This window comes from Nerophis lumbriciformis, linkage group LG01 (genome assembly GCF_033978685.3).
Source record: "Nerophis lumbriciformis linkage group LG01, RoL_Nlum_v2.1, whole genome shotgun sequence".
In the NCBI taxonomy this organism is placed as follows: Eukaryota; Metazoa; Chordata; class Actinopteri; order Syngnathiformes; family Syngnathidae; genus Nerophis; species Nerophis lumbriciformis.
This window is the reverse complement of record NC_084548.2, coordinates 55,898,683-55,921,661: the sequence shown is the minus strand read 5'-3', so window position 1 is coordinate 55,921,661 and position 22,979 is coordinate 55,898,683. Positions and strand designations below refer to the sequence as shown.

General features: G+C 40.6%; 1 protein-coding gene across 2 annotated transcripts in view; it reads right to left on the bottom strand.

Annotated features, from left to right (window-relative positions):
* The window catches only part of slc6a17 (solute carrier family 6 member 17), a 50,713-nt gene extending 28,848 nt beyond the window's left edge, over positions 1-21,865 (bottom strand). Inside the window, exons 1-3 of one of the 2 annotated variants that reach the window (XM_061987534.1) lie at positions 21,790-21,865; positions 21,500-21,677; positions 1,266-1,687 (exon numbers count right to left, since the gene is read on the bottom strand). In XM_061987534.1, coding sequence (XP_061843518.1) covers positions 1,266-1,566 — 301 coding nt within the window. In that variant the 5' untranslated portion in view covers positions 1,567-1,687; positions 21,500-21,677; positions 21,790-21,865. Of the gene's footprint in view, positions 1-1,265; positions 1,688-21,499 lie in introns of both variants that reach the window. The other variant, XM_061987525.1, reaches the window with a different exon arrangement.
* Between the last annotated feature and the right edge of the window lie 1,114 nt (positions 21,866-22,979).

The window sequence follows — 22,979 nt, the reverse complement described above, 5'->3', positions numbered from 1 at the left end:
AAAAAATTTAACTCCATCAGGTTGTCGTGCCTTATTTTGAGTTTGTTGTTGTTTTCCTGTGTGTAGTGCTTTAGTTCCTGTCTTGCGCTGTTATTTTGGTGGCCCTTCCTGTTTTGTTGGTGATTTCCTGTAGCAGCTTCACACCTTCCTTTTGCCTGACCTGCTTTGTATTGGCAAACAAGACTATTTCAGTTGTGCGGACGCTTTCCTTCTTTGTAGGGACATTGTTGATTGTCATGTCATGTACGAATGTACTTTGTGGATGTCATCTCTGCTCCACACGCTGTAAGTCTTTGCTGTCGTCCAGCATTCTGTTTTTGTTTACTTAGTAGCCAGTTCAGTTTTATTTTCGTTTTGCATGGCCATCCCTATGCTTCGTTGCCTTTTCCTTTCCGTTTTGTTCATTTTTGGTTTAAGCGTTACATATCTTTTTACCTGCACGCCGTCTCCCGCTCTGCTCTGCATATTGGGATCACGACAAACCATCCTCAACGCGTTCCGACTTCTACTACCTGCTACCACCTACTGATATGGAGTTTTACATGGTTACCCTGCCGAGCTCTATACAGCACAGACACTTGACAATGGCACATTATTTGCAGATTATAATTATTAATTTGCAAAAAATATTTTTTGGACCAATTAGGTGAAGTTGCATCATTTCCCACGACACGCCAGACAATATCTCACAGTGGTTGAAAAACACTGGGATAAAGTATTATTTTCATCTGATCGCGCCATGGCACGACACTGACATGCGATAAAATAAATCTGAGACTGTGCAGGTGTATTTATTGGAATTTGACCTGCAAATCATTGGGGGGGGAAAATAGCGGCGATGTTCATCTATAAGGCATATATTTTAACATTTTCAAAAGATAAATTCTGATACTTTTGGAGAGGGTGCGGCATGGAAGGGTTCATTTGCATACAAAGGGAACGCCTCCACAAACAAACCATTTACAGACAGTACTCAAAAAGCGGGTTAAAATGTGACAGTGGGGCAAAAGTCATGCAAAAACATCCAATATATATAATTTAGACCACAAGGAAGTTTTTTTAAATGTAGATTACAATCATCATAGGTCCTCTTTGAGCCTAATTTCAATTGATATGACCATATATTTGTATCTGGAATTTGAATTAGTTTTTACTAAATGCCATTATTGCAAGCTTAGTGGATAGTAAGTACTCAGCGCAACGAAGGTTCAAATAATTAACTGCACAGATAATGAAACACTAAAAATTGATGTCCATCCACTTACCCCCGCCATTCTTCTGGCACAGGTAGGGGAACCTCCAGACGTTACCCAGACCCACAGAAAAGCCCACCTGCGCCAAGATGTACTGCATCTTGTTGTTCCATGCCGGCCGTCCGTCCTCTGCATCAGGGTCAGGGGAAGGCAGCAGTGCTCTTACCGGGGCAGTGGAGCCCGGGCTGAGGCCCATGCTCATCTGACTGCTCTTATAGTCCATGGGGTGCTCCAGAGACAGCAGGTCAGCCACAGACTCAGTGACCGGCTCGCTGCTGTGCTCCAGCTGGGTCACCCTGGTGTTATTTGGCATGGCTAGAAAAACAGGAATGTCCCTCCAAGGCGTGCAGACGGTGAAGAGAGAAGACTTTTGAGGTGTATAATTTGGAGATCAAGAAGAAGTGGGAAGGTGCCAGGGAGAAGAGGTTGTGCTTCTGTAAAAAGACATTTTGGAGAGAGTCAAGAAATGATGCTACATATGTAAAAAAAACAAAAAAAACACATGATGTTAGGGCACCAGTCGAGGAAAATGAGCAAACTACATAAATAACATCCTGTAATTTAATTTTTGATATTATTTTTTTATCTTGATAGATTGAAAATTAACACCAATGAGTTGACTGATGACATTATCACATAATTTATTCAGAAAGTATAAATAACGACAAATACATTATGTCATTAATTATGACAATGTTAAAAAAAAGAAGTTTTTTTTTTGGTGTGTGTGTCCTGTCCAGTTACTCTGGAAAATCATACTGTTGATGTAGATGCCCATCTTTGCTGTACAGATTTACTTTACAAAAGAGAAGTGTGGGATACTACTCTTGTTGCCTTATTTGTGTCTAACTTTATATTAATGACTGGTGCAGCTGGACCGCAGCAGGAGGGGATAGAAAGAGAAAAAAAGGAAGACAGAGTGATACATTGCGGGGACAAGAGAGGGATAAGACAGAGAGACAACAAACACAACAAAAACAATAACAACCACAACAACAAAACAGAACAACATCAGCAAATATGATATGTGCAAATATGATAGTAAAAGTGATAGCAAATAAGCAGTTAGCGAAGTAAATATTAATAACACAGAAATGACAATGAACATTATTACACTACAAATGGAGCAATACAAATACCAATAGAAATAGCACTATTGATAATGAATAATAGCAATAACTACCTCTATTAAAGAAGAAAATTGTTAAATTGATTTTACTCTCTATCATGTCTTGCGCCTTCAACCCACCATAGGCTCCTCCTTCCTGTGAGAGCGCGCTCTTGTCTGCATAGAGATATGGCGCTCCCCACACACACTTGAGTGTTTGCCATTTATCGATTTATTTGTGACCACAAATACAATTTGCTACGTCACAAATGTGGATTTTGCCCTTACGGGTTCGCCCTCGCTCATAAACTGCCATAATGGAACTGTGGCAATGTGTGTTGTAACTCCACTCACAACACACCTGTTACCCACTTGCTTTGCCAGAGAATAAGGCTAAGCAGAAAGGTTCTGTGGTGCCAATCCCTCGACTGTTTTTCCATATTTAGCAAGTAGAGGTATGCATTAAAAGTTAAAGAAAGTAGTGTGTCTAACTTTATTCGGTGATCAAATACAAGCAGTCACCAATTGCAAAGCATTCGCCACATCGTAGATCCGCCTCCGCAAGCCCAGAGAGCGTACATACAACCGTGTACAAGGGGTGAAGAGAGTTTGTTGTTTGTTGCGGGCTATTTAGCGTTTTCTATTTGGGCTCCAGTACTCTGGAATGCCCTCCCGGTAACAGTTAGAGATGCTACCTCAGTAGAAGCATTTAAGTCCCATCGTAAAACTCATTTGTATATGCAGCCTTTAAATAGACCCCACTTTTAGACCAGTTGATCTGCCGTCTCTTTTCTTCTCTGCCCCTCTCTCCTGCGTGTAGAGGTTATTTTATCACCACAGATGACGCGCTAGCTGTTCAAAGTCGGGACCCGGGGTGGACCACTCATCTGTGCATCAGTTGGGGACGTCTCTGCTCTGCTGACGTCCCCACTCAAGATGATCCACTGCTGGCCCCACTATGGACTGGACTCTCACACTATTAACTAGATCTACTCAACGTCCATTGCACCACCACCCCCGCCCCCACCACATCCTCCCCCTGGGGGTACCCACATCTGCAGTCCCCTCCAAGGTTTCTCATTAAATGGTAAATGGGTTATACTTGTATAGCGCTTTTCTACCTTTGACACTATTTCCACATTCACCCATTCACACACACATTCACACACTGATGGCGGGAGCTGCCATGCAAGGCCCTAACCACGACCCATCAGGAGTAAGGGTGAAGTGTCTTGCTCAAGGACACAACGGATGTGACGAGGTTGGTAGAAGGTGGGGATTGAACCAGGAACCCTCAGGTTGCTGGCACAGCCACTCTCCCAACTGCGCCACGCCGTCCCATTGTATCCCATTGGGTTGAGTTTTTTCTTGCCCTGATGTGGGACCTGAGCCGAGGATGTCGTTATGGCTTGTGCAGCCCTTTGAAACACTTGTGATTAAGGACTATATAAATAAACTTTGATTGATTGATTGATTGTTTCCATAGCGCAAGAACAGCAACACAGGAACTCTTCATTTAAAACTCTGCAAGATACCCGTATTCACTCGTATTTCGGCTAATATTATCATCTATACTTTCAGTTCTGCTGCTAAGACTTCTTGTAAGGTAGTTACACTACAAGTGCCATTAACAAAGGAAGCCTCCAGAAGCAACCCAAATAGTTCCCTTACACAAGTGCTAAGAACTTGAAGACACAGCTTAGATACATTATTCTGCAGTGGTGGGCCATCAAGGCCCTCTCTGCTGGCCGAACATAACCAGAAATCATGATCATAATTAAAGATAAAAGTAATTTTGTATTTACTTTCCCTAAATATCTAAAAGTATTCATATTGTCTTCATGTCATATTATACTCTTTCCAGTGCTGTTGTTTTTAGGTTACAGTTTGTATCCAATCAGAATTCAGCTAGCTTATGCAGGCATCTATACACTGTAGGGGAACGGACACATAGAGTTGATAGACAATTGCGATAGCCAATCAGATCACAAGTCGTTGTCAGTAAGGCCTTCTAGCTGGCCTTACGCTGTGATTGGATACTCACTTGGGAGTCCCAAGTGAGTATCCAGTAGCCATACGAGCTATAGAAAGCCACAGAAAACTCACCGGTACTCACAAAGAAGAAGTGCAACATGTTGATTAGGTGGCAGATATATATTTGCAAGGCCATTTTTAAGAAGAATACTTAAGAGAAACTACATTTTGGGAGACAAAGTCGGCCGACACCGGAAGCTATGCCGGCGGTGAAATGGTTTGCCCGCGACTTTCACACGAATCAACCGACTACGACCAACTACGAGCAGTACCACTGGCTTATACGGCGTCGAATGGGAGCTTCAAATTGTGAGTTCAAATATTTTATTTCTTAATTTTTTAATTTTTCATTTGTTTTATACATCCATCCGTCCATTTTCTACCGCTTGTCCCTTACGGGGTCGCGGGGGGTGCTGGAGCCTATCTCATATGTTTTAATTGCTGAAGCGGGTTTATTGAATGTTAAATGTGCAGAAAAAAAGGACCCTTTTGTACACTGTTGAGGGGATTCAATGCTCGGTTGTGTCCATGTGGTGACATAAATTACGGTATTTTGAGAGGTTAAGTCGAACTAAGTAGGACATCACTGAAGGCCAAGGTGAGAAACGCACGGCCCCCCACTGCTATTTTGTCATTTGGCAACACGTTGCCATACTGGAGAAATACGTTAACCAGTAGGGATGTCAATTTCACAACAACTCCCAATTCGATGTGATTCCGATTCTTGAGGTGACGATTTGATTTAGTATCGATTCTCGATTCAACACGTTTCTCAATTCCAAATCAATTATCGCAAAGTATAATTTCATTAATTTGGTTTAAAAATGGTATTTAAAACTGCAAAACAGGTTACAGGCTAGCAAAGTCATGGTCTAAAAACGTTTTTTAAAAATGTATTCTTCAAATATTGTTTTTATTTAAATAGATTCTTGAAAAGGGCAGCACGGTGAAACAGGGGTTAGTGCGTGTGCCTCACAATACGAAGGTCTTGGGTACAATCCCCAGGTTTGGAATCTTTCTGTGTGGAGTTTGCATGTTCTCCCCATAACTGTGTGGGTTCCCACTGGGTATTCCGGCTTCCTCCCACCTCCAAAGACATGTACCTGGGGATAGGCAACACTGAATTGGCCCTAGTGTGTGAATGTGACTGTAAATGTTGTCTGTCTATCTGCCCTGCGATGAGGTGGTGACCTGTCCAGGGTGTACCTTGCCTTCCACCAGAATGCAGCTGGGATAGGCTTCAGCACCGCCGCGACCCAGAGAGGGAAAAGCAGTAGAAAATGGATGGATGGATAGATTCTTGAAAAATAATGAATCGAATTGGAATAGGATTAAATGTTTTTTTTCACACCCCTTTGTCGAAAAATAAAAAAACTAAACCATCAAAAATGGAAAAATAGAGCAAAAACACAAAATGGAATGAAACAAAAACTGAAATGTTGATACATAAAAAAAACATTTATGAAGTTGTTTTGTTAATCAATTTCATTACAAATAACACCCCTGTAATTTGTTTTACTTTTTACCAAAAAGTACAAGTAGAGTTTTCAGATTAAAAAAAAAATTAGACTTTTTTTTGTGTCAAAATCGTGCAAAATCCTGGACTAAAAACTGCTGAAACACACAGTGTAGCCCTTTTATATCAACATGGGGAGAGAGGTTAAAGAACCTCGTGCTCACAAATTCCTACAAACTCATTCCAACATCTTTGGCGTTAGTATTCCCAGTATACGTTTGCCTAGTATGAGGTGAAGATGGCCACTCAAAAAAAACAGTAGTACAAGTGCTACACTTAAAGCTCTCAGTGATGCCTTTTGCTAATCCTCATTATAATGAAGGAGACACAGCAGCTGAATTACAAGCCAGTTTCTAGAACAAGCTATTATTACAAAGTTAAGTCATGTGATTATCGTGACCGGCAGTAAGCAGTCTAAGTGTGTGACTACTGGTCTGAGGAGAATGTGGTTAACTTCCCATCAGTTCCAACAGCATCATTCGTATCGCTTTGTCCTCAGATGTTTCGAAAATGACACGACAATGTAAAAGCTGCTAAATGTGCTGCGAAAATCCTGATTTTACACTGGGCAGGGGGGTAAACCACACATCTTGATATATTTTAGTCAGACAACAGCCACAGTGTGTTGACATTTGAAAAGCAGTGTTTGTTCAAATTAAATTTTATTGAAGAACATCCTCAAAAAAATGTGCTGCTTCAGACTGGCAAGCTGAACTACAGACACCAAGAATGTTAGCAATACCTGTTATTATGACTACAGTGGATTGTGTGCCTTGGAAGACATGCTAGCATTCATGTAATACAGATGTCCTCAACATCTTATTATCCTTAGGCAAATGGTCAATGACATATAACCAATAAGTTGCTAAGTTACAAGTTTTTATTATAACAATATAAACCCTTAAATATGATTTGATCATATTTGATTTTTGTTGCAAGTAGTTCTGTACCGCTAGACGATATAATGTCCCACAGATTAATGCCAATAAATTATATTATTGTCAGTATTATTTTGGGACCAAATTAAGCACAAATGTAATCATAATATTAAAGCAAATATTCCTTTCAGACTCAATACACTTTGATTTCTCAATCATTTATTTTTACCATTGTAAGTTAAGTTAAAGTTAAAGTACCAATGATTGTCACACACACACTAGGTGTGGCGAAATGTTGTGAGTTCAAACCCCGGCCGAGTTATACCAACGACTATAAAAATGGGACCCATTACCTCCCTGCTTGGCACTCAGCATCAAGGGTTAGAATTGGGGGTTAAATCACCAAAAATGATTCCCGGCCGCGGCCACCGCTGCTACCCACTGCTCCCCTCACCTCCCAGGGGGTGACAAAGGGTGGGTTAAGAGCTTTTAATAATCCAAAACAAGTAAACAATCAATACAAATAAAATAAATTGCCCTAAATAAATTGCTCTAATAGCAAAAAATTAACTTCAATAAATAATGAACAACTTGAAGCGCAGGTTTGTTTGGTGTCTTTTTTGTTGCCATTACTTTCCAACAAATTCAGCACACTTGCTTGTTTGTCCGTGTTGATGGGCACATCCTCATTATTCGTTTGTATCTAAAATATCTAAAATACCTAAAAGTATCTAAGTATCTCGTATCTAAGTATCTAAACTGTCTAAGTATCTAAGTATCTTGTATCTAAAATATCTAAAATATGTAACCAAAATATCTCCACAACGGGACATTAGGCTTTGCAATCGTCTTTTTGCTTCCTAGTTTTTGTTACGTTGCAGTACTTCTCACTGGTGACTAGCGAGGCTCTGTCTGAGCACAACTGTGTGTGTAAGCTAGCGGTCCCACCTCTGCCCACCGAGACAAAAATTGTGGATGACTGAAAAGAGGGTTCACTCGGTTCATTTAATTCTGCCATTGAATAAATACGTTCAAGTGCTGTGAACGATGAAGAGAAGAAAGAAAAACAAAACCACACAGGGACATGACAATTTATCAAAGTTATCGAGACCATTTCAATTAATTGTTCGATTAATTGTTTTACTGACTCTTGGCCCAGGATTAATTGCAAGCCAAAATGGCTGGGAAGCCATGAGTGTCAAAAGTGGGGTGCTTAAACATTACATGAAAACATTGTGAGGCAATAAGCCTACGGTGCAACAAGCCAGCTAAATATCACAGTAACAATGCATAATGTTGGGAACACAGGGAGTTGGAGGACTTAGCTGCAGACAGTCTGTTGCTATAGCACAGTGCAGTTGCACCAAACTCAAGTAGCTCCCAAGCCGAGAATAGAAGCCAGAGGTTTTTGATCTGACAAGTCCGCGACAGTGGATGAACAGATGCATCTGACTGGGATCAGAGCTGCTTGTTCGTTCAATGTGACTGGTCTTAGCACCACTGCCAGCCAACCGAGCGGACTTTAAGCCCACCCTGAGGCCGCACCAGCAGCACGCACATCACATTCCTCAACAGTGGCCATGAAGTAGTCACGACACGCAGCAGGTCTGACCTTTTACTCTTACACAACATGGAGGCATTACCATGCACACTAAACTGGCTGAGATCAAGTTAAATTTCATACATCCAGCATGAACTTCATAAACAACACATCTCTACTAACAGACAACTCTAACAAAGGAAGGAACTAGAAATGATTGTGAAACCTTGTGCAAACACCTCCAGGACGCAGGTGTGTGTGTCTTCTTGAACATATCATCAATTGTCTGCAGTGTTAATCACAGCACAGGTTCAATATTTCCCTCACACCGATATAATGGACTTGTTTTTCTTGGACTGGTTGCTAAGCAATGGCCTGTCCTGCAACATTGAGGTGCCATCTCTTGCAGCATCAGTGGCCGCCTGTTTCTCCTCTCGCCATGGCAAACAGACGTGACATCCACTGAGGGGTGGCTGCAAATCACTTGGACTGTGGCAGAGATGGAGGTGATTGTTGTGGCATCTGGTGTGATGACAGTCAACCATCCAGCAAAGGCAAACTGACACATTTACTCGAGTAAAATCATAAGGGAATAATAATATCTAAACCTTTGGTATTAACAAAATATCTAAATTGAAACAACATACTTGCTGTATATGTGATACAATGTGGGCTGTCGGGGAGGGGATTACCAAAATTTACTAGATCATTTAGAAACAGACTAACAAGGATGGGGCGCCTTGGTTACATAGTGGTTTACAAAGCTGACTTTTGTGCATATGTTCCCACAATTGATGGCCAAATCCAAACATTCCCACCCATTTCATAATCGCCCTGTGATTGACTGGTGACGAGTTTAGGGTGTAGGCCATATTTGCTATTTATTCAGCTGGAATACAAACAAACAAGAATAATTCAGTTGATTCAGTTGATTCCTTGTTGCTTAGTAACACACATTCCGACTGCTTTGAAACATAAACCCTGTCTTTGTTTGCATGCTTTAAACAATGAGTAGCAACTTACATATGATGTGCTACCTTTCATCAAAGCAGTGCATAAATATTAGGGATGTGATTCAAATAGATTCTTGCAATAATTATAATTGTGTACAAACAACAAAATAAACTTTTCAAAATAGATTATAGGTTGAAAAATCCTGCTCTTCGCTGCTGACATATGACGTATACTAGAGATGCGCGGTTTGCGGGCACAACCGCGGAGTCCGCGGATTATCCGCGAATCGGGCGGATGAAATTTTTAAAAATTAGATTTTATCAGCGGGTCGGGTCGGGTCGGGTCGGGTCGGGTCCGGCGATTGAAATTAAAAAAAATTAGATTTTAAATAGATTCAGGCGGGTGGCAGTTAAACCAATTCGGAAATATGATGTAGCGGCTAGCTACGGGGTGTTAGCCAATGGCTTTGGCTGGGGGGCGGGACTTCCGGGCAAGTTAGGGAAGTGACGTTGTTGACAGGAAGTGTTAGTTCGAGTTTTGCCGGGAAAGAGGGGAGACGCACATTGGAGCTGTTGTGTGGTTACATTGCATCTTATTACAATAAATACGAGACAAACGAATAAGTCTATGAGCCTACGTTCCTGGGAACATTACAATATATACATAGTTAAATGTTGTTACCCACATACGAAAAACGAGCAGGCACCTGCTGCATATGCCACAACAGAAGAAAAAAAAAAAAAGAGATGGACACTTTTACGGAGCGGAGAAGGCCCCCGACGCCTCGCCGGGGTCCGGGACCGAGGCCCCTTCCCCCAAGAGGGCCCCACCGGGAGCCGTAGCTGAGGCGATCCGCGCAGCAGGTAAGCAGCTTACCTGCCCGCCACCCCCGTGGCCGGGGGCGCGTAACAGGGGTCACTCCGCGCGCAGTGCGCTCACGAAAGGGGTGGGGCTCACCCTGGTTGATATAGACAGCAGGACGGTGGCCATGGAAGTTGGAACCCGCTAAGGAGTGTGTAACAACCCACCTGCCGAATCAACCAGCCCTGAAAATGGATGGCGCTGGAGCGTCGGGCCCATATACCCGGCCGTCGCCGGCAGCGAGACGCGCTTGGAGGTGCGCTCAGCGCGGCTCCCATATGATTGCGCACTGGTGTGCGTCTGGGTCGTGACAGCGTGGCACGCGAATGTCTGTGCTGCGTTGGATCAGTCTCCTTTCTTTAACAGGCAAAAGCTTTATAACCTCACTAATGCCTTGCATCGTCTATATTAGATATATAACAACGGGCGGGTGCGGGCGGATGGCGGGCGGATGCAGTTCTGATCAAATGTTAGATCGGGTGGATTGCGGATGGTTGACGACTTTCTGATGCGGTTGCGGATGAAATAATTGCCTATCCGCGCATCTCTAACGTATACACACAGCGAGTGAGCAACAAAATGGCCTACATTTTTTTTTTTTCTTAAATGTATTTTCTTACAAAAAATGTAAATAAAAAAGTGGATTCATTAAAAATTATGAATGAATTCAGAATCAGAATAAAAAAGAATTGCAATTCTTTTTTCAGCACCACTAACACATATATATTACATAATCCTTTGTCATTATTAATTTAATTTTGAATTTTTTTTAACGCAATTAACCCATTTGCAACGCAGAATGACTCAAAATCCTGACGTCTCTGGTAACACATTTGAGGTAGTTTTCCAAATATTGTTACTGTCGCTCATGGTCAGTTGATTTGGCGGTGACAGCTGCGGAAGCAAACAAGTAAATTTAAAGAACACAAAACAGCATGTTGGGCCTCGAAAGCAGACCTTGGTTATTTTGACTTGGGGGACACATTGAGAGAAAAAAATGTGTCTGGGGTCGGTGTGAACAGATAAATAACATAAATAAATATACATATATATATATATATATATATATATATATATATACATATATATATATATATATATATATATATATATATATATATATATATATATATGTACATATATATATATATATATATATACATATATATATATATATATATATACATATATATATATATATATATATATATATATATATATATATATATATATATATATATATATATATATATATATGTAAAAATCGGTTGTACAGTATGTGTGCTTGGGTTCCTTTTTGCAAGAACACTAGTACAAAAACTCAAAATAATGTCTAATAGAATGCTAAAAACATTATGACAGACCACCTAAAAAAACAGAATGGAATTTAAAAATGTTTTACTGAAAGAGACACCCAGGCAAATGAAACAATCAAGCAAAGTGCAATAAAACACAGCAAAATATGACCGCAAAGAGCAAAAAATACCTCTCAATCAGATATAATATCACTTTTCCAAACAACTTTATTGTAAAATTCGGCTTCCGAGTCATTTTGGCGGCTCTGTAAACAAACCCCGACCACACTGCGTCTTGCCTCGTCTGCCTGCAGCTGCTGTGACACAGATAAGTGTAATAACCCGTATATCACTCAAAAGCACAGCTTCCAACCATTGAAATACTTTCTTTAGTTTAAGACTTACGGTCATTTGAAAACAGCGCTGCACATCATAATGGCGACTACAGTCAACATGTTAAAGGTCAAAAACAAATTTTGGGAAACGTCCGGCGGGATGTTGAAAATCTTACCGGGCGGTATGCAGCCCACGGGCCATATTTTGCTCTAAATGGAAATTTTAAAAATGACGGAACAGTCGAACAATATAAAGTATTATGCACAGTCTGCATGACGCAGTTTTGTTTTCTTACAAGCCCTTCCATCTTAAAATACTACATTAATTAAGACAAAAGGCGTAACCTTGGATTTTCATGTGATGCGTAATGGCTGCTGAATAGCTACGCCTCGGCACTTCTCCATGCTTTGCCGTCCGTCAATCAATACCCACTTGACTAGTAGGAAAGACGTCAGCTTTGCCTTGCAGAACAACTCCTTTATTTTTGTATTTAACGCGAGCAACAACACACCAGTAACAAACTCTCTGGTGAGTTACCACACACACTTCTCATTCACTGCTTTATCCACCCCCGCGTCAGGTCGCAGTTCACACAGGCCCCCAAAATAGCTATTCACGTTATGCCTGTAACATCAATATTTGTTTTCGGACCACCAAAATCAGCATCTCTTTATCCATCATACAACTTGACTTCAGGTCTGTCCTTGCCTATTAAGATGTTTCAATGTTTAAAATACCAACAGCAGTATTTTAAGTGAATTAAGTGAATTATATTTATGTAGCGCTTTTTTTCTCTAGTGACTCAAGGCGCTTTACATAGTGAAACCCATGATCTAAGTTACATTTTCAAACCCCTGGGAGCAAGTGCACGGCCACCGCTGCTGCCCACTGCTCCCCTCACCTCCCAGGGGGTGAACAAGGGGATGGGTCAAATGCAGAGGACACATTTCACCACACCTGGTATGTGTGTGACAATCATTGGCGGTAAAAAAAAAAAAAGAAAAAAAAAAAAAGTGGATGAAGTGTCTTGCCCAAGGACACAACAGCTAGGATGAGTAGGATGGCAGAAGCAGGGATCAAACCTAGAACCCTCAGGTTGCTGGCACAGCCTCTCTACCAACCGAGCTGCGCTGCCCCATAAATGTGACTCTGAAGGAGAAAGATTTACGCAAAATTTACCTCACTGCACATCCAATACATATATTCTAGAAGTTTGTTTCTAAGGAAAAGTTTTAAATGTAGTTTAAAATGATCATAGGTCCACTTTAGGTGCATACTGTATATATTCCCTTCTTTCTGGAGTCACCACTAGAGGTGGGGTGAATAATCGATTTTTAGATGCATTGCAATTCGGATGAGGGCGGTTTTAAAATCGATTAGTAAACATCAATAATTGATTATGTCTTCCTTGTAAAAAAAAGTACCGTATTTTTCGGACTATAAGTCGCAGTTTTTTTCATAGTTTGGCCGGGCTCCAGTGCGACTTATATATATATTTTTCCTTCTTTATTATGCATTTTCGGCAGGTGCGACTTATACTCCGGTGCGACTTATACTCCGAAAAATACGGTAATCAGACAGTTCTAAAATTTGGCTGACCACAGCGGGCCACCTCACCCTTTATTACAGGGTATTTATGTCCCAGTTTTACACACATTGCCATTAATTTAATAAATGTCATGGGAATTAATTCAACTGTTTCCTATTAGAAATGCAACATTTTTAAAAGTTGCAAGTGATTAATGCTTTTTTAGTGATGCAAAAACTAAATGTAAAACTACAGCAATATAAAGTTAAAGTTAAAGTACCACAGATACACTGTACACACTAGGTGTGATGAAATTACTCTCTGCATTTGACCCATCCCGCTGTTCCACCCCCTGGGAGGTGAGGGGAGCAGTGAGCAGCAGCGGTGGCTGCGCTCGGGTATCATTTGGTGATTTAACCCCCAATTCAAACCCTTGATGCTGAGTATATGGGTGCCATTTTATAGTTTTTGGTATGACTCGGCCGGGGTTTGAACTTACGACCTACTGATCTCAGGACGGACACTCTAACCACAACATAAACTAAAGATGCATCAATAATAAATTTTTAATCAAATCGTAGCTCCTGAATCGTAATCGTAATCGAATCTTGTGTGCCCAAAGATTCCCACTACTCGTCACCACAAAATGAAACGCAATAACACGGACTGAAATTTTAGTCAAAACTTATTAAAATGAATGATTAATCTAATTAGAAAGGCTAACCATTGGCACTGATACTTCGAAATGTAAAGGCTGATAGAGCCATCTGATTTATACCTGAATGTACCTCACCTATCAATTACAGTCATCTGCTCAATAGTGATTCTGCAAAACCACACAACTTTTCAGCATCGTGAACCCATAATGCATTGCTTGGCAGAATGATGGCGAAGCCGGTGCCTTTAAAAGCAGCAATGTGTATGCCTATATAACATTCCAGATGGTTGATAAGGATTTGAGGCATTATTTCAGGGGTGTCAAACTCATTTTAGCTCAGGGGCCGCATGGAGGAAAATCTGTGCACACGCGAGCCGGACTATTAAAATCATGGCATTAAAACTAAAAAGTATAGACAACTTCAGGTTGTTTTCTTTGTCTTACTTTGGCCAAAAGTAGCACAAACACATTCTGAAAACATTACAATATAAATATAGAAAAAGTTTAGAGTTGAGTTTAGTTGAGTTTGAGTTTATTTGGAACATGCATGCATACAACATGATATCACAATTTCCAGTTTCTCTATTCAAAAGGAGTAGGAAGAAGCAGAGCTTATTTAATCCTACCCCTTTTCCTTTACATAGCAGTTGCTAAAAATTTTTGTACACTTCCTGTTCTCAATTTATTCACAATATACTCCATAAGTAATAACAATAAAAATAAATAAATAAATACATACTAATTGGTGAAGTAAGTTAGTTATATTTCATATGGTGAGAAGAGTAAGATTATCTTAAAAATTAATGGATGGATGAGATAAATTCAGAATGTTTATCATGGTTCTTCTTCTTAGTACTTTGTAAACACTTTAAGTTTGAAGAGTTTTTGAAGTGGATTATATTAGTACATTGCTTGATTTATTTGCTAGATCCATGAAGGAAAGAAGAACGTGAATGAATGTTAATAACTTAATTAATTTACATATGCATAAAAATGTGTTTTCTTTTGTATTTTTTTTTTTATGATATAAGTAACATTTATGACAACCTTTTTTCAAAACACAATATAAAATGTGAGATAAAACAGGTTAATGCATACATGTATCATTTGTTTTCAAAACGCTTACAAAAAAGTGGGACCATAAAAAATTGACTGTGAGACCCCATTTTTATGACTTGATGGGGTCCCTTGGACCCCATTTGGAAAATTCCAAGCGCCAACACTGATGGAGTATTGGTGCATGCAAAACGGCAGCAGGCGGCTGTGGCTGGCGGTCCGGTTCTAATACTAACCCAATATCACAGATATTTATTTCAATGCATATTTACATGAATTATATGAACACATGATATTCATATATGTTCATAGGGTGGAGTTGTAGGGGCCTCAGGAAAGCATTTGATACAGTAAATCATTCTGTTCTTCTTACCAAGCTCTCAAAATGCTGTGAGCTGGATTGAATCATATCTGAACACAATCTGTATCAGTTAATAACTGCAAAACTGACTCTCTTAGGCTAACCTCTGGAGTCCCCCAGGGGTCAATATTAGGCCCCCTTTTATTTAGCCTCTATATTAATGTTTTGCCCACTGTTTGTCCTGAAGCTGAAGGCTTAATATATGCAGACGACACGGTTTTCTTCATTCATGGTCACACCAAAGACATGGTTGCTGCTAAAATCACTAAAACAATGTCCTATGTTACAACTTGTTTGAAGGAGTGCTGTCTGCAGCTAAACCTTTCTAAAACTGTCGGCATGTATGTAACTAAAATAAAAAAAGTATCATCTGACCCCGACATACATGCGGAAGAATGGCCGTGCGCGACCCGAGGGTCCCTGGTTCAATCCCCACCTAGTACCAACCTCGTCATGTCCGTTGTGTCCTGAGCAAGACACTTCACCCTTGCTCCTGATGGGTGCTGGTTAGCGCCTTGCATGGCAGCTCCCTCCATCAGTGTGTGAATGTGTGTGTGAATGGGTAAATGTGGAAGTAGTGTCAAAGCGCTTTGAGTACCTTGAAGGTAGAAAAGCGCTATACAAGTACAACCCATTTATCATTTATTTATTTATTTATAATGGAGAAAGAATACAGATTGTCAGCCAAAATAAATATCTTGGGTTGATAATAGATTCAGAGCTTTCCTTTAAAGCCCATAATGGCAAATTGTGTTAAATATTTAAGTTTAATCTCGCAAATGTTCGTGCAATTCGAAATTAAATGTCAACTGAAGCTGCAAAATTGTATTTGCATTCGATGATTTTCAGCCACTTCAACTATATTGCCTTACCAGCTGGTCTCAGGCTGGTTAGAATAAAAAAAAAACCATTGGAAATCTTGTACAAACAAGCAATTAAAGTTATGGATAAAAAACCTTGGTACTATCATCACTGTGCCAAATACAGTATTTTAAACTGGGACAGCCTTCACACATTTGCAGACTTAAAAGTGACCTTAAAAGTACTGCATGAATTGGCTCCAGATCCTCTGGCAGAGTTCATCAGCCAAAGAAACAGCCGTGAGCGTGTCACTCAAGGCTCTGTCAGAGGTGACTGTTATATTCCTCTGCGCAGGAGCACTTTCAGTAAGTCGGCCTGGTCAGTGAGGAGGGAAAATGTGTGGAACTCAGTACCTGAGGAGGTTAAACTGGTCACAATTTACAAGGCCTTCACAAAAAAAATTAAAAATGTGGCTTATCAACGCCTACAGCTGCCAGCACTAAAAGATGAGCCTGCTTTGATGCTAAGATAAACGTTATGTTGTGATGTTGTATGTTATTTTTTATCATATCGTATACCTATGTATTGTGTGCTGTTTTTTTCTTTTTCTCTCTCTCTCTCTCTCTTTCTTTTCTTTTTATTTTTAAATTGTAATTTTACTGCCTTTTTTTACATCATGGCCAGGGGACTACAGATGAAAACTAGTCTTCTGGCTAATTCTGGCTTTTTTAACCATGTGTTTATTATGAAATGGCATTGTGAAATGGAATTGTCTCCTTTGAAATAAACTAATCTTAATCTTAATATGAACATATGAATTTATGGTCCCGGGTGTAGAGATCAGACACACACACACACACACACACGGCTGTCCACTTCAGTGGTGTAAACTTGGTGTAAAAAAATTTGGTGACCACAGATGAAGTGCTAGCTGTCCAAAGTCGGGACCCATGGTGGACCACTCATCTGTGCATCAGTTGGTGACGTTTCTCCGCTCAAGATTATCTCCTGCTGGCCCCACTATTGACTGGACTCTCACTATTATGTTAGATCCACTATGGACCGGACTCTCACAATAATATGCTAGATTCACTCGACGCCCATTGCACCGGTCGCCCGGGGGGTGGGGGGGCCCCACATCTGCGGTCCCCTCCAAGGTTTCTCATTGTCATCCCATAGGGTTGAGTTTTTTCTTGCCCTGATGTGGGATCTGAGCCGAGGATGTCGTTGTGGCTTGTGGAGCCCTTTGAGACACTCGTGATTTAGGGCTATATAAGTAAATATTGATTGATTGATTGTAGGGCTGGGCGATATATCGATATACTTGATATATCGCAGGTTTGTCTCTGTGCATATCTGTGCGATATAGAAAATGACTATATAGTGATATTCGAGTATACGTTCTCACGCAGTTGCTTTTAGCTGCGGGCATTACACTGAAGGCTTTTTTCACTCTTTCTTGTCTCTCCTTCTCACATAGACTTAAAACAAGCGCACCTTCTTACATACGTCACATACTGTCGCGTCATACGCTCTCGCTGAGCAGAGAGGTAGCAGCATTAGCTGTGATGCTAGCGGAGTGGTGCGAGTGGTAATACGAGAGAGAGAAGGTGCAAATCTGGTAACAAATGAAGGAAGAATTAATTCCTAAGAAAAACAGCACGGGGTCCATCGTCTGGCGGTGGTTTGGCTTCAAGCGGGAAGATGTCGAACAAGTATGCGGCAAAAGCTTTGCGACAAAATGGACCACCTACTGCTAATTTGTAGCATCATTTGAAAAGTCACCCGCTAGAGAATGAAGAGTGCTTGAAACTCCACATGTCAACATCTCTGTTCGGTGCCATACCCACAAAATGCCGAAGCAACCATTTCCAGATCAACACCGTATGAAAAAATTAGTCAACAACAGAAGAAGATAACGTCCACAGTAACCTACTACATAGCGAAGGACATAAACCATTTGATTTCCTATTATGCAGCTCATTTTTATTTGACAGTTATTGGAAATATCTTGTGTGACATCATGCACAAAAGTGCACTTTATTTGTTTTAAACTATTGTTGTTGCGTTCTGTACAAAAAGTGCACTTTAATTTAGTGTTGTTTTGATATGTCATCTTAGTGTCATCATGCACAAAAGTGCACTAATAGCTTGTTTTAAAATGTCTCTGACAATCTTGCACTTTCTGTTTTGAAATGACATGAATGTTTGTGCCCCTGCTTCATAACTGTTTAAAAAATACAGTATTGGTAAATTGACTTAATTGTGGTTTCCCTCTCTGCATGAACGTTTAAAATTAGCATCTATTAATGCAGTATGAACAAGAATGTTTTAATGTATATACACAAAATCATCATACTGGTGTGATTACATGCATCAGGTGTAAATTTAAGGCTAAGGCAAAATATTGAGATATATATCATTAGAGATGTCCGATAAATGCGTTAAAATGTAATATCGGAAATTATCGGTATCGTTTTTTTTATTATCGGCATCGTTTTTTGTTTTTTTTTATTAAATCAACATAAAAAACACAAGATACACTTACAATTAGTGCACCAACCAAAAAAACCTCCCTCCCCCATTTACACTCATTCACACATAAGGGTTGTTTTTTTTCGGTTATTAATATTCTGGTTCCTACATTATATATCAATATATATCAATACAGTCTGCAAGGGATACAGTCCGTAAGCACACATGATTGGTCCACTAATAGTACTAACCTTTAACAGTTAATTTTACTAATTGTCATTAATTACTCATTTCTATGTAACTGTTTTATAATGTTCTACTTTCTTTTTTATTCAAGAAAATGTTTTTAATTTATTTATCTTATTTTTATTTTTTTATTTTTTTTTAAAGTACCTTATCTTCACCATACTTGGTTGTCCAAATTAGGCATAATAATGTGTTAATTCCACGACTGTATATATCGGTTGATATCAGTATCGGTTGATATCGGTATCGGTAATTAAAGAGTTGTACAATATCGGAATATTGGATATCGGCAAAAAGCCATTATCGGACATCCCTATATATCATGTATCGTGACATGTCTTAAAAATATTGAGATATTAATAAAAGGCCATATCGCCCAGCCCTAATTGATTGATTGATTGAAACTTTATTAAATCAACTGCGCATGCTCCAAACATACATACACAACTACGGATGCCCATAAGGGACATCCACTATAGCTCCCCTTCTCCAATGTACAACAAGGTAGGGCTGGGCGATATATCGATAGGCGCGATGTATCGCGGGATTGTCTCTGTGCGATATAGAAAATGACTATATCGTGATATCGAGTATGCATTCTCACGCAGTTGCTTTTAGCTGCTGACATCACACTACAGGCTCTCCTCGCTCTTTCCTGTGTCTGCTTCTCACAGACAACAAGCGCACCTTCTTACACACGTCACATACTGTCACGTCATACGTCACATACGCCCTCGCGGAGCAGAGAGGTAGCAGCATGGCTAACGTTAGCTGTGATGCTAGCGGTAATACGAGCGAAAGAAGGTGCGAATCTGGTAACAAATGAAGGAATAATTAATTCCCCCAAAAAACAGCAGGGGTCCATCGTCTGGCGGTGGTTTGGCTTCAAGTGGGAATATGTCGAACAGACAACCGTAATTTGTCAAGTGTGGGGCGAAAGCGTTGCTATAAAAAGTAGCATTACTGCTAATATGTAGCATCATTTGAAAAGTCCCCTGCTAGAGAATGAACAATGCTTACTTCGCACGTCAACATCTCCGTTCTGTGCCACACGTCCACACCATCAAAATGCAGAGGCAAACATTTCCACATCAACACCATATGAAAACATTTTTGATTTTTTTTAGTTGTGATTTCCTTCTCTGCATGAAAGTTTTAAAGTAGCATAGTATATTAATGCAGTATGAAGAATAATGTTTTAATGTAGATACATTCGCCCGGAAAAGGGTGGAGTGCTATCTCCGGGTTGGGGAGGAGACCCTGCCCTAAGTGGAGGAGTTCAAGTACCTCGGAATCTTGTTCACGAGTGAAGGAAGAGTGGATCGTGAGATCGACAGGCGGATCGGTGCGGCATCTTCAGTAATGCGGACGCTGTATCGATCCGTTGTGGTGAAGAAGGAGCTGAGCCGGAAGGCAAAGCTCTCAATTTACCGGTCGATCTACGTTCCCATCCTCACCTATGGTCATGAGCTTTGGGTTATGACCGAAAGGACAAGATCACGGGTACAAGCGACCGAAATGAGTTTCCTCCGCCGGGTGGCAGGGCTCTCCCTTAGAGATAGGGTGAGAAGCTCTGTCATCCGGGGGGAGCTCAAAGTAAAGCCGCTGCTCCTCCACATCGAGAGGAGCCAGATGAGGTGGTTCAGGCATCTGGTCAGGATGCCACCCGATCGCCTCCCCGGGAGGTGTTTAGGGCACGTCCGACCGGTAGGAGGCCACGGGGAAGACCCAGGACATGTTGGGAAGACTATGTCTCCCCGCTGGTCTGGGAACGCCTCGGGATCCCCCGGGAAGAGCTGGACGAAGTGGCTGGGGAGAGGGAAGTCTGGACTTCCCTGCTTAGGCTGCTGCCCCCGCGACCCAACCTCGGATAAGCGGAAGAAGATGGATGGATGGATGGATACATAGAATCATCATACTGCTGTGATTATATGCATCAAGTGCTCATTCAAGGCTAAGGCAAAATATCGAGATATATATCGTGTATCGCGATATTTTAAGGCCATATCGCGATATCAAAAAAAGGCCATATCGCCCAGCCCTACAACAAGGAATGAACAACCATTGCAATGTATTTATATCTCATCAAGTCATAAAAATGGGGGGCCATAGATAATTCATTCCCGGGCCGGATCTGGCCCGCGGGCCTTGACTTTGACACCTAGGCAGTATTTGTTTTACTGTATGCCATTAAGAGGACATGAATATCATTTAGGCTTTAAACAGAAGGGGAGAGACAACTTCTCTATATATGGAGATGAGAACAACAGACAGGAGCTACATTGTGCTAAAGGTGGATATGACCTCTGCTGCCTCATCAAGGTCAAATGAATCACTAAACAAATAAGGACATGGCGCTGATCGTCCAAATGAGGAGACAGGTGTTCGTGGTGATGAATGACAAACGATGCTAAAGTGATGCTCGCCGCGTGTTAAGGTGGGGGAGAAATGGCGCCCCTTTACAAGAAGTACAAACAAATGCTGGTCGGAGTAGGAGTGGACGATGAGGAACTCATTTCAATTGACACGAAAGGGACAAGCGGTATGAAATGGATGGATGGAGTCGTAAGATTGTAAAAAACGAGAATACAGCACCTACCTTCTGAAAGGTGGAGGTAGCGTTAGGACGCCGTGGCGAAGGAAATGTTCTTCATCGAGGCTCTGCTACTGTAAGTCCGTGTGCAACATCCCTGCGCGCGTGGAGGATCCAGCCAGGCGGCGGTTGGCGCTCACAGGACACGCATGGCGCGGCAGGTCTGACGCAGGAGACTATTGTGCTTTGGTAAAAAAAAAAAAAATAATAATAACATTAACTCCGCGGAGGTACAGTGGGCATGGTGTGTATGGCGTCTGTGGGGGCGATGGAGGAGTTGTGTGCTGTGCACCTACCGCTACACTTCCTTTCCACGTGCTGGTGGTGGCGCAAAGTAAAAAAAAACACACACAAAAAAAACATTACTATGGCCAGTCACGATCATGCGTGACGCAGGTTTGACTCATCTTTCTGCGCTCACGTCAGCAGATGACCATGAGACTAAACAAAAGACAAAACAGCTGCAGTGTTGCAGGTATATTGGCGCTATAGGTGTGTAAATCCCACACTCCATTCACATTTTACACCAGTACACACAGCATGTTTTGGTCACATTTGTTACCCTTAGAATAACATTTTTAACTGTATATCATATGTAAACCAACTCTTGGCCGACAGTATACCCCCACAAGCGTGATTATGTATCTATTTTTGTGTTATTTGCACTATGCACATCAATTCATTTTTGACAACAGAGATGGAGCAAATGAAAAGCAGAAGGTATTATGGAAGGACTTGAAAGATGTTTTATTGTAAATGTTTTTGTACATGCAAGACATACAGAAGAATGCAGATACCGTTTATCTCTCATCCTGAACAGTGGAGCAAATTTCCAAGCTCGGAGACCCCAACACTCTGGGGTCCCCAAACTTTTAGACTAGGGGGCGTATGTATATATATGTATATATATATGATATACACACACATATATATATATATATATATATATATATATATATATACATATATATATATATATAATTATACATATATATATATATATATATATATATATATATATATATATATATATATATATATATATATATATATTGAAGGAGGAGATGTATATGAAGGAGGAGATGTATATATACATATATACTTATTTAAGAGTTATTTCTTTCTATAGTCATATTTGAAATAGCCAGTGTTTTCCATTTGTACTCTTTCTATTTTTTCTTCTTCTTATGCCCGCTAATGCACTTTGAGTTACCTTGAGCTTGGGAATGTAGGGAGTTGGAGTACTCCTTTTTTTTTATCTCATCCTGAGTAGAACAATTAGCTTGTGTATTCCTTCTGAAGGGTAGGGGCTATTGGCAGATTGAAGAAGAGGGCGCGTCCGTAAAAGTGTTAGATCAACTTGGCGAGACAGATTGAATGTGTTGTTTTTAGGTTGGTCTCCCAAAGCTTTGGAATAAACTGCAAAATACCTATTCTGTTCTGGTGATCATTCATACTCAGCTTATATGTCATTCGAAAGAACTTG